At 44.4% G+C, this 19,638-nt stretch overlaps 1 protein-coding gene across 4 annotated transcripts in view; it reads left to right on the top strand.

Moving 5' to 3' along the window:
* Window positions 1–19,356, top strand: part of CENPN (centromere protein N) — a 65,170-nt gene extending 45,814 nt beyond the window's left edge. For all 4 annotated transcript variants that reach the window (XM_077288355.1, XM_077288357.1, XM_077288356.1 and 1 more), the window contains 2 exons: window positions 17,802–17,919; window positions 18,002–19,356. In XM_077288355.1, coding sequence (XP_077144470.1) covers window positions 17,802–17,919; window positions 18,002–18,114 — 231 coding nt within the window. In that variant the 3' untranslated portion in view covers window positions 18,115–19,356. The remainder of the gene's footprint in view (window positions 1–17,801; window positions 17,920–18,001) is intronic.
* The last annotated feature ends 282 nt before the right edge of the window (window positions 19,357–19,638 follow it).

The raw sequence follows: 19,638 nt of genomic DNA, 5'->3' as shown, positions 1-19,638 counted from the left end.
GTGGCACGTGGCAATTACATACGTGGCACTTAAATACGTGGCACTGAAATACGTGGCATGTGGCACTTACATAGGTGGCACTTAAATCCGTGGCACTGAAATCCGTGGCACTTACATACGTGGCACTGAAATACGTGGCACTGAAATATCGTTGCACTATGTCAGAAAATGTTCATTAAACGGTTAGGGGTAGGGTTAGGGTTTGGATCCCTTTATCACCCTGATGGTGGTGGGTGGTTTTTCAGTGTTTTTTGTTTTTTTCTATAAAAACACATGCGTTTTTAACGCAAACAAACGCATGTGCTTAAAAACGCATGCGTTTACATAGACAGCAATGCATTTTTTTGCCGCAAAAAAAACGCCGCTAAAAATTACTACAGGTTGCATTTCTGCAAATGAACGCGCGCGTTCAAAAGCGCATGCGTTGCCGAAAACGCGTCAAAACGCATGCGTTTTTAATGTTAAGTATAGGAAAAAAACGCATGCGTTTCTTAGCGCTAAAACGCAGCGTCCAAAAACGCAAGTGTGAAACCAGCCTCAGTGCCGGAATTGGCGCATCTTACATCTTACATGTACATCTTACAGACGCGCCATTTCCGGGGCGGCTGCGGACTGGTATTTGTAGCCGGGGGGGACCAATATCCATGGCCCCTCTCTAGGCTATGAATATCAGCCCGCAGCTGTCTGCGTAGCCTTTCTGGCTATAAAATATAGGGGGACCCCACGTTATTTTTTTGGGGGGGTCCCCCTATTTTAATAGCCAGTAAAGGCTACGCAGACAGCTGCGGGCTGATATTCATAGCAGGCTACAAATATTGGCCCCCGGCCGTCGGCTTTCCCCCTCTGGCGCAGAAAATTGCGCGGGAGCCCACGCCGTTTTTTTCTGTTTCTTTATTAAATTAAACGCTCATTAAGGCCTGTTTCACACTTGCGTCGGTACGGGTCCATCGCTATGCGTCGGGCCTACGTACTGACTCACGTTGTGAAATTTGTGCACGTCGTGGGCAGTGGATGCAGTTTTTCAACGCATCAGCTACCCATTCTGAAGTCCGGGGAGGAGGGGGCGGAGTTTTGGCCGCACATGCGCGGTAGAAAATGGCAGATGCGAGGGACGTGCCAACGGTCCGCCAAAACACGACGCATCCGTTGCACGACTGACGCGACGTGTGGCAATCCATCGTGATCCCTCACTAATACAAGTCTATGGGTAAAAAACGCATCCTGCGAGCACATTTGCAGGATCCGTTTTTTTCCCAAAAAGACGGATTGCTAAAAACGCAAGTGTGAAAGTAGCCTTAGGCTGCTTTCAGACTAGCATCGGTAAGGGGCTGTCGCGCTGTGTCGCTAATAAAAGTCTATGGAGAAAAAACGCATCCTGCAGACAACTTTGCAGGACGCGTTTTTCTCCACAACGACGCATTGCGATGTGCAGTGCACAGCGCTAGTGTGAAAGAGGCCTTAGAAACATCGGCCTTTCTATTATATATCTATGGATATATCTATCTATAGATATATTTATAGATAGATATATCTATAGAAACATAGATGTATCTATCCATATATTTGGCTGCGTTCACACATCAGGTTTTTGCCGTGAGGCACAATCCGGCAAGTTTTGAAAAAAACGGATCCATTTTTTTCCGCCGGATCTGTTTTTTTCTCAGAGTTGTATTTGCGCCGGATTGCGCCTGATGGCCACACGTTTCATCCGATTTTTACCGGATCCGTCAAAAAAGCTGTTTCCGCCGGATAGAAAACACATACAGAGGAACATTTTTTCTGTCCGGCGAAAAAACGCACAGCGACGGATCCGGCAAAAAAACCTATGAAATTGAGCTGTGAAATGATGAATACGGCCTTGGAATCCTTTTTTTCATGCATGTTTCCATTCAAATCATGCACATTTTCCGTTTATTTACTTATTTCCAAAAACGGCATTAAAACCGCACCAAAAAAAGCATCAAAACTGCACCAAAAACTGCATCAAAACTGCACCAAAAACTGCATCAAAACCTAGTGCAGTTTTGCAGTTTTGGTGCAGTTTGCAGTTTTGGTGCGGTTTTGATGCAGTTCTTGGTGCGGTTTTGATGCAGTTCTTAGTGTGGTTTTGGTGTGGTTTTGATGGCGTTTTTGGTGCGGTTTTTGCGCAGTTTTTATGCAGTTTTTGGTGCAGTGTTGATGCAATTATGGTGCGGTTTTGATGCGATTTTTTTCAGTTTTGATGCATTTTTTATGCAGTTTTTTGCACGGTTTTGATGCATTTTTTAATTCGCTTTTGTTGCGGTTTTTGCGCGGTTTTTAGGCGTTTTGGTGCGTTTTTGAAAGGTAAATAAAGATGTATTATTGAACAAAAAAAAAGATTTGTGATGTCATTATTGTCCAACCTCCTCTTTTACATTTGTCCAACCCACACTCCTTTAAACACACAGATAGACAGATAGATGATAGATGAAATGGATAGACAGATCTACATATAGATAGATCTATAGATGCATACATCTATCTATTCCTATATCTATCTATAGATGTGTCTGGATAGATATCTATTGATAGATGTATGGATAGCGTAGGGTGTGTGTCCACTGTCCGGATTACATCCGAATGAGCTGCAGATTGTATGCTGCGTACTTGTAGTTCCATCGGATGATGCCTGCACACACACCCCAAAAGACCCCCCCCCCCCCCACAGCCCCGCACACACACGAACAGCCCACAGACCCCGCACACACCTGAACAGTCCCGCACAGCGCAGCACACATCCGAACAGCCCGCAGACCCCGCCCGCCCACACATAGACGCACACCGTCACCGCCCACACACTTCCATCCTCCCGAGCTGCTGCGTTTCTCGGACCCACATCCGCAGCAAAACTGCAGATCTTTTTTACATCTGCGGTTTTGCGGCGGATGTGCCCGACTCAATGAAAGTCTAAGGCCATGTTCACACATAGCGGTTTTTACCGCGGATCCGCGGCGATTTTGATGCTGCGGGTCCGCAGCAGTTTCCATTGCGTTTACATTAACATATAAACCCTATGGAAACCGCAAACCGCTGTGCACATGCTGCGGGAAAAACCGCGCAGAAACGCAGCGGTTTAAAACCCGCAGCATGTCACTTCTTTGTGCAGAATCGCAGCGATTCTGCACCCATAGGAATGCATTGAACCGCTAACTTCCCGCATGGGGCTGTGCCCATGATGCGGGAAGTAAGCAGATCATGTGCGGTTGCTACCCGGGGTGGAGGAGAGGAGACTCTCCTACAGGCCCTGGGAAGCATAAATAGTGTAAAAAAAAAAAAGAATTAAAATAAAAAATGATGCTATACTCACCTCTCAGCGCTGCACGCGGCCGTCCGGTATCAGGGTTGGTGTGCGAGCAGGACCTGTGGTGACGTTGCGGTCACATGACCGTGATGACGCCTGGGTCACATGACCGTGACGTCACGAAGGTCCTTCTCGGCACAGCATCTTTGGAACTGGACCGCCGGGTGCAGCGCCGAGGAGATCCGGACATCAGAGGGTGAGTATAGCCAATTTTTATTATTTTTTACATTACTATTGATGCTGCATATTGCTGCATATGCAGCATCAATAGTACAGGAGTAATCCCGCAGCGGAAACCGCGGAACAAACCGCGATAAATCTGCACGGATAACCGCAGCGGTTTTGCCCTGCAGATTTATCAATTCCGCTGCGGGAGAACCCGCAGAGCACGCCGCAGAGTGTGCACATAGCCTAAAGGTGCAGAAACGCTGCAGTTCCGCACAAAAGAAGTGACATGCTGCGAGAAAAAAAAGCTGCGTTTCGGTGCGGCCTTTTCCGCAGCATGTGCACAACAAGTCTGCGGCTCCCATAGACTTACAATGGTTGTGCACTACACTGCGGATTTGATGCAATTCAGTGCGGCAAAAAACGCTGCGGATCTGCAATCAAATCCACAATGTGTGCACACAGCCTTAGCATTTAGGGAACCTAGCAAAAAAGCCAAGCAAAAAACAAGTGTGGGATTGCACTTTCCATTACGTCCCTCAGGACAGCACAATGGAGGATGTCCTTCCTTTGACCTATAGCGGGACAGGATCATAGAGAGGTTAAAAGGACCCTCCCACCTCCACCCTCCAGTGTTTTTCCTGTCCCTACAGGGGACGGTTGTATGAGAGGTTGCTCCTAGAGCGAAGATAGCCTGTGGATTCTCTCACCCCTGTCAAGTGGACTGTGGCCGACTCCTCTTTGAGAGGTTCCTCAGCCAACAGTCAGCCTGTGCAATGGGCTCAGGGGGATCGTGCGGCTGGTCCAATCCTTCCCCCTGTCAAGTAGCCCAGGGTGGAAACTCCCCGGTGGGGAGTCCCTCAGCCCCAGAGACCAGTCGAGCGGACGGGCTCCTGGGTAGAGCCGCTTCTTCCCGGTGGGGGGCTCTCGGCTCGGACGCCAACCGGCAAAACACCTCTATGTCCGAAGGTCGTGTGGTGGAGAAGGCCGTGGCGCTTACAGTGATGGAGCGCCGGCACATAGGTTTGGCGTGCGTTCCACGATGGAACACGGAAGGGGGCACAGGAGAAGAGTAATGGGGACGCCGCTTCCTTCCACGGTAGGCTTTCGGCGTTACCAGCTCCCCCTGTCTTCTAGCAGGTATGGAGCCAGCACAGGTGAGTGCATGGTTTAAATGTTGCATTGATGGCCTGGGCCTCTGGGCTGACTCTAGTCTCATGCCTTTGTGTCAAAGCTGTACCTGGAACCCATTTGCAGCTAGGCCTTGGACCTCTAGGCTATGGTAGGGCCATATGTCCAGGCTACATCTCATGACTGGACTTCAGTTAGTTGCAGGTTTTGTCTGCACAGAGCCTTATGATTGGGCTTCAGAGTGATTTTTTTTTTTTTTGGAAGCATGCTTTCCATTTTTTGGTTCAATAAACAAGTGTTTCACTTTTCTTTGCAACTTAACTACTCCGTCCGTAGGAGGACACAAGGTGTTAATTCAGCACATTGTCTCCTTGAAGACTGCCCTCCAGCTGCGGCTCATTAATTAGCTCCTTCGGGTGGAGTCAGTCTGACAAATGAGAGGTACTGTTCAGAGTGGAGATTTATCTGGACCTCTGATAGATTGCTCTTTTGCTTAAAAGTGTAGGCCTGGTCTCTTGTTTGGCACCTTCAAGCATGGCCTAGTCTTTCTGTGCATCATATCAAGTGCCTCCGTGCATAATACTGCATCATACTGCTTTTATGCATCATATGGAGGGTCTCTGTGCATGATACTGAATCATAGTACATCTATGCAACATATTGAGTGCCTCTGGGTTATCATACGGCATCATATTGCTTTATAGTTCCTATATGCATCATAGCGCTTCATAGTTACTTCGTGTATCATATTGCATCATATTGCTTCATGGTTCCTTTATGCATCAGAGTGCTTCATATTGCCTTTCTGCATCATATATTGCATCTCTGTTCCTATATGCATCATAGTGCTCATATTGCCTTTGTGTATCATATTGCTTCATGGTTCCTATATGCATCATAACGCTTCATATTGCCTCTGTGCATTAGATTACAGCATATTGCTTCATGGTTCCTATACACATCATAGCGCTTCATAATGCCTTTGTGCATTATATTACAGCATATTGCTTCATGGTTCCTATACGCATTATAGTGCTTCATATTGCCTCTGTGCATTATATTACAGCATATTGCTTCATGGTTCCTATACGCATCATAGCGCTTCATATTGCCTTTGTGCATTATATTACAGCATATTGCTTCATGGTTCCTATACGCATCATAGCACTGCATATTGCCTTTGTGCATTATAGTACAGCATATTGCTTCATGGTTCCTATACGCATCATAGCACTGCATATTGCCTTTGTGCATTATATTACAGCATATTGCTTCATGGTTCCTATACGCATCATAGCGCTTCATATTACCTTTGAGCATTATATTACAGCATATTGCTTCATGGTTCCTATACGCATCATAGCTCTTCATATTGCCTTTGTGCATTAGGTTACAGCATATTTCTTCATGGTTCCTATACGCATCATAGCGCTTCATATTGCCTTTGTGCATTAGGTTACAGCATATTTCTTCATGGTTCCTATACGCATCATAGCGCTTCATATTGCCTCTGTGCATTATATTACAGCATATTGCTTCATGGTTCCTATACGCATCATAGCGCTTCATAGTGACTTTGTGCATTAGATTACAGCATATTGCTTCATGGTTACTATACGCATCATAGCTCTTCATATTACCTTTGTTCATTATATTACAGTATATTGCTTCATGGTTCCTATACGCATCATAGCGCTTCATAGTGACTTTGTGTATTATATTACAGCATATTGCTTCATTGTTCCTATATGCACCATAGTGCTTCATATTGCCTTTGTGCATTATATTACAGCATATTACTTCTTTGTTCCTATATGCACCATTGTGCTTTATAGTTACTTCATGCATCATATTGCTTCATAGTTCCTATATGCATTATAGTGCTTCATTGTTCCTATATGCACCATAGCGCTTCATAGTTACTTCATGCATCATACTGCTTCATTATTCCTATATGCATCATATTGCTTCATTGTTCGTGTATTCATCATAGTGCTTCAGATTGCCTTTGTGCATCATATTTCTTCATAGTTGCTATATGCATTATAGCGCTTCATAGTGACTTTGCATCATATTGCATCGTATTGAATCAGATTACTTAATAGTGCCTTTGGACATCATATTGCATTATATTGCTTCATAGTTCCTATATGCATCATTTTGCATCATAGGGTTTTGGTGCCCTGTGCCTCAGGGGGTATCATTAGTGTGTCAGGCTTGGTGTTTTTTTTCGCCTCTGGCGGTGAACCACTGGGTTAGACCTTCTGTCTTGTGCCTTGTGTGGCTGCACATTGTATCATCGGTCTACCACTTCACATTTTGTCTTGGGCCGCAACTCTGGATATGGAGTCCTTGTGTTTTTGGACCCAGATCCAGCTTCTGTTACTTCATTCTTTACAACAGGGCTTAGTCAAGCAAACAGATATGCTTGAATTGTCTTAGTAGAATTTGCATTTCTTCTGTTTGGAACAGATCTGTCAGGTAGATTCTACCTTGAGTGCTAAAGGCAAGTCTATTACATAATTCGCTTTAAAAGATGACATATGTCATTTTGGTACATCCTATAATCCTATAAAAGGACATACTACTGTCCTGGGAATGGGAAAAATCCCACGAGTTGAAAGGAAGGATTCCTTCCTCCTTGGAATGATTTGCCCTAAAATATTAGGACCATCTACAATTTGCATAGTTTGGCCACTCCCTCAGGGCACATTTGTTCAGAGCGGCCTATCACGTTCCCTAATCAGTCATTTTGTGTTTGTGTGTGTGTGTGTGTGTGTGTGTGTGTGTGTGTGTGTGTAGCCCATTCACTATCTCCATCTATCCCCCACCCCCTAAAGATGGCTGTGCCATCATTGTTATACAACATTGTTAATACAGTACACACTTGTACATTGTATCTTCCCCGCCTCATTGTAGATTGAACTCTCACGAGCAGGGTCGTTTTATTTTGCTTTAATTATTATATGGTGGATACTTATGACTGTTGCGTTTGAAACTGTCAAGCTGTAAAGCGCTGCGGAATATGTTGACTTTATATAAAGTTTATTGTTGTTGTTATTATTGATCCTTCCCAAACTCTACATTCGGCAATCAGACAGATTCTTGTCCCATAAGTCTGTTGCGTTATGTTTACCAGGGACATCAGCACTGCCTTCTGTACCTTGTGGTGAAGTAGCAGTACTGTCGTGTGGCAGAGGATCTCATACTCGCGGCTCTTACAGCAGTCACGGCTCCTAAGATAAATGAAACTGTATCCAGGGCTCTTACTGTTAAGACCCCATAGTCTCACTGCCTCACAGTAGATAATCTCCCTCCGTAATGGGGAAGAGACCTACTTTTTCTGTAGCCATGGAATATGGTTACTCCCACAATGGCAGTCTGGGTGTATAAAGATTCCTGAGAAGATTGCTTCTTGGGATATGTATGAGCGTAATATGCATATATGGACAAATAGTCGACATACTTATAATGTCTGGACTAATGACTCGTATAAATGCAGTTTCGAATAATTTCAAGTGTCGGAAGATTTTTAATAGCACCACCACCTTCATCGATTCAGATTCCAGACTCCCTGTGTCTAACATCAAGGAAAACAGGAGTGATGACCCACGTTTCTCTTTCAGCGCTTCTAATGAGAAGCCCGACATTGGTAATGGCAGGAGATATTACCTGCCGGATGGTGTATTCCTTAGTTTCAATAATATCCAACCCTTACTTGGGGTTAGACATCTAAGGATTTGGAATAGACGTGATCTCCTGGATGAGTAATGTGCGTACACCCAATGCTCTGCCATTATCCACGTACTAACTGTTATTGGTTTGATATTCCCGCAGTCCAGGGCCTCTGTCCTGCAGGTCTCCTTGTAGTACGGTAAGCTGGTCTGTAACCAAGACTTAACCTGAGCCCAGAAGGACCGATGAAGGAACAGTCCTGTTATAAGCACATGCAGCTTATTATTGGTCGGTACAGTCCTCATTGTGTGGTGGCTGTGACTTTCACCATATTTTGCTGGGCATTAAGGTTTTCTAACCCTATTCTGGGGCTGCGATGTCTATAAGTATCTATCACAATAAATAACTTGCTGTGGTTCATTATTGGTATTTGAGTACAATGGGTGAATTTCCCTCTCTATTTCTGATGCTTATTTCGTTTACCACATTCATACTGAAATTGGCCATTATAGATGTATATCAGACACTCACTACGGTGATTTTCTTTGCGGATCTCTTTAGATATCTATGGTTTTCTGATCTTTCATATCATTTATACACCTAGTCTGGTTTTAGCCTGGGACTTTGATTCCTGGGCTTCTGTACCCACCCTGGGAGAGTTTCTTTGGTATTCTCCATTGTGCTGTCCTGAGGGACGTAATGGAAAAAGGGAATTAGACCTACCGGTAATTCGGTTTCCAGGTAGTCCCTCAGGACAGCACCCTTAGTTCCCTCCCTTATGTTTCTCTTTTTAGGCTTGTACGGGATTAATCTACCGGCAGATCGTTCGTCCTTTGAGTCACCATGGCTCAAAATTAAGATGAAGCCGTTAAATGGATTATAACACTTGTGTTTGTAAGGGCATGTTTAGACCATTTATTTCCATCCTTCTGTGGTACTTTGAAAAAACACTGGAGGGTGGAGGTGGGAGGGTCCTTTTAACCTCTCTATGATCCTGTCCCGCTATAGGTCAAAGGAAGGACATCCTCCATTGTGCTGTCCTGAGGGACTACCTGGAATCCGAATTACCGGTAGGTCTAATTCCCTTTTTTTTTGCCATTTCATTGCACTTTGAATTTTTTTCACATTTTCTGCTACACGACAAGGTAAAACCAATGATGTCGTTCAAAAGTAGAACTTGTTCGGCAAAAGACAAGCCCTCACATGGCCATATTGACGGAAAAATTATGGCTCTGGATAGAAGGGGAGCGATAAACGATAACAAAAAAGCTGCAGGGGTGAAGGGGTTTAGAAACATGGATATGGACATATGTATGGAAATAGACATAGATATATCTGTATGTATCTATCTATCTGTCTGTCTATCTATCCCATATCTATCTGTCTGTCTGTCTGTCTGTCTTTCCCTCTATCTGTGTGTAATGGAGTGTGGGTTGGACAAATGTAAAAGAGGAGGTTGGACAGAAATGACATCACAAATCTTTTTGAAGCGAGAGGAGGGAGGGCTTGGGGTGTGTTTTGGAGTGGGTGTGCTAAGTTCAGGCTTAGAGGACAGTGCAATGCATCATGGAACTTGTAGTATTAGAGCACAATAACTCAGGAGAAAGGAAGTTGTCGATTAACCCCATGAGAGCTGAATCCAGCACTAAAGTGGGCTGCTACAGCATGATAAAAGGTAATATTGCTAAAATAAACACAGTAGATGTTTTCAGTGGCACATAATAGCAAGATTTATGGGGAAAAAAAAAAAAGGTTATAGTAGTGGACAACTTCTTTAACCCCTTCCCGACCTTTGACGCATACGCTGCGTCATGAAAGTCTGTGCCTTCCCGACCTATGACGCAGCGTATGCGTCATGGAATGATCGCGTCCCTGCAGATCGGGTGAAGGGGTTAACTCCTATTTTACCCGATCTGCAGGGAGAGGGGGAGTGGTACTTCAGCCCAGGGGGGGTGGCTTCACCCCCCCGTGGCTACGATCGCTCTGATTGGCTGTTGAAAGTGAAACTGCCAATCAGAGCGATTTGTAATATTTCACCTAAAAAACTGGTGAAATATTACAATCCAGCCATGGCCGATGCTGCAATATCATCGGCCATGGCTGGAAATACTTAAGTGGACCCCCCCCACCCCACCGATCGCCCCCCCAGTCCTCCGTTAGTCCTCCGGTCCCCTCCGTCCGCCTGCCGGCTCCCCCGTCCTCCTGTCCGCTCCCTCCTTGTGTGAATAAAGCCCCCCTGTGGTCCGATCACCCCCCCTGTGCTCCGACACCCCCCCCCCCACCACCACCCCTTCATACTTACCGATCCTCCCGGTGTCCGGCCGTCTCCTCGCTGGGCGCCGCCATCTTGGAAAATGGCCGGCGCATGCTCAGTGCGCCCGCCGAATCTGCCAGTCGGCAGATTCCTTACAGGTACATTTTGATCGCTGTGGTAGGTTCTATCACAGCGATCAAAATAAAAAAAATAATAAATAACCCCCCCCTTTATCACCCCCATAGGGACAATAATAAAATAAAGAATTTTTTTTTTTTCTTTTTCCACTAGGGTTAGGGTTAGAACTAGGGTTAGAACTAGGGGTAGGGTTAGGGGTAGGGTTAGGGTTACGGGTAGGGTTAGGGGTAGGGTTATGGCATGTGCACACAGAGCGGATCGGCCGCGGATCCGCAGCGGATCCGCAGCGGATACGCAGCGGATCGGCCGCGGATACGCAGCGGATCGGCCGCGGATCCGCAGCGGATCGGCAACGGATATGCAGCGGATCGGCCGCGGATCCGCAGCGGATCCGCAGCGGATCGGCCGCGGATCCGCAGCGGATCGGCCGCGGATACGCAGCGGATCGGCCGCGGATCCGCAGCGGATCGGCCGCGGATACGCAGCGGATCGGCCGCGGATCCGCAGCGGATCGGCCACGGATACGCAGCGGATACGCAGCGAATTCGCAGCGGATTGGCCGCGGATCCGCAGCGGATTGGCCGCTGCGAATTCGAAGCAGTTTTCCATCAGGTTTACAGTACCATGTACACCTAAGGAAAACCAAATCCGCTGTGCCCATGGTGCGGAAAATTCCATGCAGAAACGCTGCGTTGTATTTTCCGCAGCATGTCAATTCTTTGTGCGGATTCCGCAGCGTTTTACACCTGTTCCTCAATAGGAATCCGCAGGTGAAATCCGCACAAAAAAACACTGGAAATCCGCTGTAAATCCGTAGGTAAAACGCAGTGCCTTTTACCTGCGGATTTTTCAAAAATGGTGCGGAAAAATCTCACACGAATCCGCAAAGTGGGCACATAGCCTTAGGGTTAGGGTTGGAATTAGAGTTAGGGTACCGTCTCACAGTGGCACTTTGGTCGCTACGACGGTACGATCCATGACGTTGTGTCTGACACGCAGCAGCGATCAGGGACCCTGCTGAAAATCGTACGTCGTAGCAGATCGTTTGGAACTTTCTTTCGTCGCTGGATCTCCCGCTGTCATCGCTGGATCGGTGTGTGTGACAGCGATCCAGCGATGCGTTCACTTGTAACCAGGGTAAACATCGGGTTACTAAGCGCAGGGCCGCGCTTAGTAACCTGATGTTTACCGTGGTTACCAGCGTAAAAGTAAAAAAAAAAAAAAAAAAATGTACATACTCACATTTCGGTGTCCTTCAGGTCCCTTGCCGTCTGCTTCCCGCTCTGACTGTCTGCCGGCCGGAAAGTGAGAGCACAGCACAGCAGTGACGTCACCGCTGCGCTCTGCTCTCACTGTATGGCGGCACTCAGTCAGAGCGGGAAGCAGACGGCAAGGGACCTGAAGGACACCGAAATGTGAGTATGTACGTGTTTTTTTTTTTTTTTTTACTTTTACGCTGGTAACCACGGTAAACATCGGGTTACTAAGCGCGGCCCTGTGCTTAGTAACCCGATGTTTACCCTGGTTACCTGGGACCTTGGCATCGTTGGTCGCTGGAGAGCGGTCTGTGTGACAGCTCCCCAGCGACCACACAATGACTTTCCAACGATCACGGCCAGGTCGTATCGCTGGTCGTGATCTTTGGTAAATCGTTATGTGAGACGGTACCCTTAGGGTTGGAATTAGGGCTAGGGTTGGAAATAGGGTTAAGATTAGGCTTGTGGTTAGGGTTAAGGATAGGGTTAGGGTTGTGTTGGGGTTACAGTTGTGGGTAGGGTTGGGATTAGGGTTAGGATTAGGGTTGGATTTAGGGTTACGGGTGTGTTGGGGTTAGGGTTGTGGTTAGGGGTGTGTTGGGGTTAGGGTTGTGATTATGGTTATGGCTACAGTTGGGATTAGGGTTAGGGGTGTGTTGGGGTTAGTGTTGAAGTTAGAATTGAGGGGTTTCCACTGTTTAGGCACATCAGGGGTCTCCAAATGCAACATGGCGCCACCATTGATTCCAGCCAATCTTGCGTTCAAAAAGTCAAATGGTGCGCCCTCCCTTCCAAGCCCCGACGTGCGCCCAAACAGTGGTTTACCCCCACATATGGGATACCAGCGTACTCAGGACAAACTGGGCAACAACTATTGGGGTCCAATTTCTCCTGTTACCCTTGCAAAAAAAAAAAATTACTTGCTAAAACATAATTTTGAGGAAAGAACAATTATTTTTTATTTTCACGGCTCTACGTTATAAACTTATGTGAAACACTTGGGGGTTGAAAGTGCTCACCACACATCTAGATAAGATCCTTTTGGGGTCTAGTTTCCAAAATGGGGTCACTTGTGGGGGGGTTTCTACTGTTTAGGCACATCAGGGGCTCTGCAAATGCAACGTGACGCCCGCAGACCATTCCATCAAAGTCTGCATTTCAAATGTCACTACTTCCCTTCCGATCCCTGACGTGCGCCCAAACAGTGGTTTACCCCCACATATGAGGTATCAGCGTACTCACAACAAACTGAGCAACAAATATTGGGGTCCAATTTCTCCTGTTACCCTTGTGAAAATAAACAATTGCTTGCTAAAACATCTTTTTTGAGGAAAGAAAAATTATTTTTTATTTTCACGGCTCTGCGTTGTAAACTTCTGTGAAGCACTTGGGGGTTGAACGTGCTCACCACACATCTAGATAAGTTCCTTGGGGGGTCTAGTTTCCAAAATGGGGTCACTTGTGGGGGGTTTCTACTGTTTAGGCACATCAGGGGCTCTGCAAACGTAACATGATTCCCGCAGACCATTCCATCAAAGTCTGCATTCCAAATCGTCACTACTTCCATTCCGAGCCCCGCCATGTGCCCAAACAGTGGTTTACCCCCACATATGGGGTATCAGCGTACTCAGGAGAAACTGGACAACAACTTTTGGGATCAAATTTTTCCTGTTACCCTTGGGAAAATTAAAAAATTCTGGGCTAAAAAAATATTTTTGAGGAAAGAAAACACATTTTTTATTTTCACGGCTCTGCGTTATAAACTTCTGTGAAGCACTTGAGGGATCAAAGTGCTCACCACACATCTAGATTAGTTCCCTTGTGGGTCTAGTTTCCAAAGTGGGGTCAATTGTGGGGAGTTCCTACTGTTTAGGCACATCAGGGGCTCTGCAAATGCAACGTGACGCCCGCAGAGCATTACATTAAAGTCTGCATTTCAAAACGTCACTACTTCCCTTCCGCTCCCCGACGTGTGCCAAAACAGTGGTTTACCCCCACATATGGGGTATCAGCGTACTCAGGAGAAACTGCACAACAACTTTTGGGGTCCAATTTCTCCTGTTACCCTTGGGAAAATAAAAAATTGTGGGTTAAAAAATCATTTTTGAGGAAAGAAAAATAATTTTTTATTTTCATGGCTCTGCGTTATAAACTTCTGTGAAGCACTTGAGGGATCAAAGTGCTCACCACACATCTAGATTAGTTCCTTGGGAGGTCTAGTTTCCAATATGGGGTCACTTGTGCGGGAGCTCCAATGTTTAGGCACACAGGGGCTCTCCAAACGCGACATGGTGTCCGCTAATGATTGAAGCTAATTTTCCATTCAAAAAGCCAAATGGCGTGCCTTCCCTTCCGAGCCCTGCCGTGCGCCCAAACAGTGGTTTACCCCCACATATGGGGTATCATCGTACTCAGGACAAACTGGACAACAACATTTGGGGTCCAATTTCTCCTATTATCCTTGGGAAAATAAAAAACTCCGGGCTAAAAATCATTTTTGAGGAAAGAAAAATATTTTTTTATTTTCATGGCTCTGCGTTATAAACTTCTGTGAAGCACCTGGGGGTTTTAAGTGCTCACTATACATCTAGATTAGTTCCTTGGGGGGTCTAGTTTCCAAAATGGGGTCACTTGTAGGGGAGCTCCAATGTTTAGGCACACAGGGGCTCTCCAAACGCGACATGGTGTCCGCTAATGATTGAAGCTAATTTTCCATTCAAAAAGCCAAATGGCGTGCCTTCCCTTCCGAGCCCTGCCGTGCGCCCAAACAGTGGTTTACCCCCACATATGGGGTATCATCGTAGTCAGGACAAACTGGACAACAACATTTGGGGTCCAATTTCTCCTATTATCCTTGGGAAAATAAAAAACTCCGGGCTAAAAATCATTTTTGAGGAAAGAAAAATATTTTTTTATTTTCATGGCTCTGCGTTATAAACTTCTGTGAAGCACCTGGGGGTTTTAAGTGCTCACTATACATCTAGATTAGTTCCTTGGGGGGTCTAGTTTCCAAAATGGGGTCACTTGTAGGGGAGCTCCAATGTTTAGGCACACAGGGGCTCTCCAAACGCAACATGGTGTCCGCCAATGATTGGAGCTAATTTTCCATTGAAAAAGTCAAATGGCGCGCCTTCCCTTCCAAGCCTTGCCGTGCACCCAAACAGTGGTTTACCCCCACATATGAGGTATCGGCGTACTCAGGAGAAATTGCCCAACAAATTTTAGGATCCATTTTATCCTGTTGCCCATGTGAAAATGAAAAAAATGAGGCTAAAAAAAATTTTGTGTGAAAAAAAAGTACTTTTTCATTTTTACGGATCAATTTGTGAAGCACCTGAGGGTTTAAAGTGCTCACTATGCATCTAGATAAGTTCCTTGGGGGGTCTAGTTTCCAAAATGGGGTCACTTGTGGGGGAGCTCCAATGTTTAGGCACACAGGGGCTCTCCAAACCTGACATGGTGTCCGCTAACGATGGAGATAATTTTTCATTCAAAAAGTCAAATGGCGCTCCTTCCCTTCCGAGCCTTACCATGTGCCCAAACAGTAGTTTACCCCTACATATGAGGTATTGGCGTACTCAGGAGAAATTGCCCAACAAATTTTAGGATCCATTTTATTCTGTTGCCCATGTGAAAATGAAAAAATTGAGGCTAAAAGAAAATTTGTGTGAAAAAAAAAGTACTTTTTCATTTGTACGGATTAATTTGTGAAGCACCTGGGGGTTTAAAGTGCTCACTATGCTTCTAGATACGTTCCTTGGGGGGTCTAGTTTCCAAAATGGGGTCACTTGTGGGGGAGCTCCAATGTTTAGGCACACGGGGGCTCTCCAAACGCGACATGGTGTCCGCTAAAGATTGGAGCCAATTTTTAATTCAAAAAGTCAAATGGCGCTCCTTCCCTTCCGAGCCCTGCCGTGCGCCCAAACAGTGGTTTACCCCCACATATGAGGCATCAGCGTACTCAGGACAAATTGGACAACAACATCCGTGGTCCAGTTTCTCCTTTTACCCTTGGGAAAATAAAAAAATTGTTGCGAAAAGATCATTTTTGTGACTAAAAAGTTAAATGTTAATTTTTCCCCTATTTGTTGCTTCTGCTGCTCTGAAACACCTGAAGGGTTAATAAACTTCTTGAATGTGGTTTTGAGCACCTTGAGGGGTGCAGTTTTTAGAATGGTGTCACTTTTGGGTATTTTCAGCCATATAGACCCCTCAAACTGACTTCAAATGTGAGGTGGTCCCTAAAAAAAATGGTTTTGTAAATTTTGTTGTAAAAATGAGAAATCACTGGTCAAATTTTAACCCTTATAACTTCCTAGCAAAAAAAAAATTTGTTTCCAAAATTGTGCTGATGTAAAGTAGACATGTGGGAAATGTTATTTATTAACTATTTTGTGTCACATAACTCTCTGGTTTAACAGAATAAAAATTCAAAATGTGAAAATTGCAAAATTTTCAACATTTTCACCAAATTTCCGTTTTTTTCACAAATAAACTCAGAAATTATCGACCTAAATTTACCACTAACATGAAGCCCAATATGTCACGAAAAAACAATCTCAGAACCGCAAGGATCCGTTGAAGCGTTCCTGAGTTATTACCTCATAAAGGGACACTGGTCAGAATTGCAAAAAATGGCAAGGTCATTAAGGCCAAAATAGGCTGGGTCATGAAGGGGTTAAGATATTTCTTGACCCAGTCTTGACGTTTGATCTGATGTTTCTTGTTCAAAGGTGGTCGTTTTTCAGTCTTCCTTACCTTGGCCATGTCCCTGAGTATCGCACACCTTGTGCTTTTTGCTACTCCAGTAACGTTGCAGCTCTGAAATATGGCAAAACTGGTGGCAAATGGCATCTTGGCAGCTTCACGCTTGATTTTCCTCAATTCATGGGCAGTTATTTTGCGCCTTTTTTGCCCAACACAATTCTTGCGACCCTGTTGGCTATTTGCCATGAAACGCTTGATTGTTCGGTGATCATGCTTCAAAAGTTTGGCAATTTCAAGACTGCTGCATCCATCTGCAAGACATCTCACAATTTTGGACTTTTCAGAGCCCGTCAAATCTCTCTTCTGATCCATTTTGCAAAAGGAAAGGAAGCTGCCTAATAATTAAGCACACCTTCTATAGGGTTTTGATGTCATTAGACAACACCCCTCCTCATTACACAGGTGCACATCACCTGATTTACTTAATTGGTACTTGGCTCTCAAGCCTGAACAGCTTGGAGTAGGACAACATGTATAAAAAGTATCATGTGATCAAAGTACAACTTGCCTAATAATTCTGCACACAGTGTATATACTGACAGATTTGTGACACTTAAACTGCACACAGGTTACGTCCTGTCACCAAACATGGAACTTATCAAGGGAATTGCTTGTACCAGACATTTTTAGGGTCTCCTCACAAGGGTTGAATACATATGCACTTGCCAGTTTTTAGTTATTTGATCCCATAAATTGAATTTGTGCCTATAATTTTCGCACTTCATCAATTTAGATTATTTAGTGCTGATTCATCACACACAAGTCAGATTACAAAATATTTTAAACACAGGTTGTAATGTAACAAAAAACCTAGAAAGCCAAAGGGGTAAACACTTTTTCACAAGCCAGTGTATAGGAAAAAAAAAGTCTTGAGCAACTAATTGGCCATCTCAGAAAACATGACCACTTTATTGTTGTTTATTTTTCATAACTCACTTAGCATGCTGCAATTTTTAATACTGACCCGAGACATTGCCACAAGAAGAAATAGCAGAAAAAAACTAATTCTATAATAATGTATTTCTTTTTCCCAGCACCTTCCTTGCTATCTAACATATACACTTTTATATCTGTTATTTCCATTATCAAACAGCTGGATACTCCGTTCAAAGGGGAGGCCGGTATTGCTAATAAAATTAAACCTTTCCAGTGTATGGTCAAGTTCTCCAGCCCTCATATTCTGGAGTCCGTCAGATCCCTGGCACAATCAGGTAACTCTGAGAAGATGCCTACTTCCTTCATACTGATATACAAGACATCTGTATATAACCCATCCATTGTCTCTATTCTCAGGTTTATCAGAAGCTCCTGTTTCCAGCCTTTTCTCCGCTATAATCAGTAAAGGGAAGAACATATTTTATGTCTCGGAAAAGAAGGAATCATCTGGCAGCCGAGGCGACAACTAAAGACAGCTCTTCAACTTCCGAGCAGCTGACAAACTCTGGGCGAAACAAGAAGAATCCTAATTCTACGGTTTCTGCTTTCTGTAATTTTTCGCTATCTCTGACCCAGGCCTTTGTTTGTGAGGACTCCGAAGGGGCACAGGGAGGTTTTCCAACATGTCAAAGTTCCTTATGGAGTTTATAGTGCCTATTGGCAGTGAATGGGACATTATGTAGTTAAAACAAGTGTCCCATTTTTTATTTTTTTATTTTATTCACTGCCATTTCAATATATAAATTTGCCATTAAAAAAAATTTGAATTTATTTTTTACATTCTTTGTTATAATATTTTTTTTTTTATGCAGCCATTTAGAAATAGACAGATGGAAGGGGCAGCAGTGTGTTATTTTTTTTTTTTTTTTTTTACCGTTCTGGTTATATTTTACACATTTACATTATATTCATTTTCGGTTTTATTGGAATTCTGGGACATTTTTAATTTTCTCCACCATTTTTTTTCAAAAAGCAGCTTTCCAAAATTATTATTTTTTTTTTATTCTTATTTTATTTTATTTTTTTTACTCCGCAACTAGCAAACTGCTCTTTACTCATCCAGCACGATCTCTCCCACGCTGTCTGCGGCCTGTTGTCAGCGTGCAGCAACGACATCACGACTTCAGCACCTGACCGCTGCAGCCAGTCATTGAGCTTAGGCTGTTTTGTCCTGATTACATTGGCATCACCGAGGAGCCCAGAGATAGGCCGCAGTGGTCGCCAAGGCAGGGGAAACATTGCTGCTGTGGCAGGGGCTAAGTAAACTTCAGGCTAGCCTGAGGAGTTAAAAAATAAAAAATCTGGTGGAGTTCCTTTTAAAAACTTGTCTGAGTTTATTAATTATTAGTAAACATCTCTTGTTTTCTTTTGTGCTTATTTGTTATCAGATTATCAGCTACAAATATCATAAAGGAGTTGGGTGGGAAATAAGCTTCTGTGTATTCATTCTCTCCAATTGCCCCCTTTTCGGTGTTTTTGGGGACCACCGCCTTTTAGGATCACTTGATCTCATCTATCGGACTGGTCCCATCTTTTTCCATCTCACTGGGTTTCGGTACATCGCTATCAATAACATTAAAGCTTCTATACTTGTTGCGTTTTTCCATACACCCATGACTTGTACATTTTCTACGTTGTGCCTCGTCTGTCTTTCTACCTGTTAACTTGGTGTTTCTTTTTTTTTAAATTAAAGATTTTATTTATGAACTGTTGATATTTTTGCACAAAGTTTTGAGTGAGTGGCAAATAAGTTAAATACATCATCGAATCCTGGGAACCGTGAATTCATCCTTTCCACTTTTCTTAGCCTTTTCTTCTAATAAAGCCCCATGCACACACCTGTAATTGTGAGTACATTTAGCGTGACATATTACGGGCATGACCAACGAAGTAATCATAATTTACCCCCCTAACCTGCCAAAAAATAAGAGGCGTGAATTAGGACTGAAATTTACTCCCCACTTCACGCCTCATTTTATTCCAGCACACACGAC

Source organism: Ranitomeya variabilis, chromosome 2 (assembly GCF_051348905.1).
Source record: "Ranitomeya variabilis isolate aRanVar5 chromosome 2, aRanVar5.hap1, whole genome shotgun sequence".
NCBI lineage: Eukaryota > Metazoa > Chordata > Amphibia > Anura > Dendrobatidae > Ranitomeya > Ranitomeya variabilis.
This window is presented reverse-complemented; position numbering and strand designations above follow the sequence as displayed.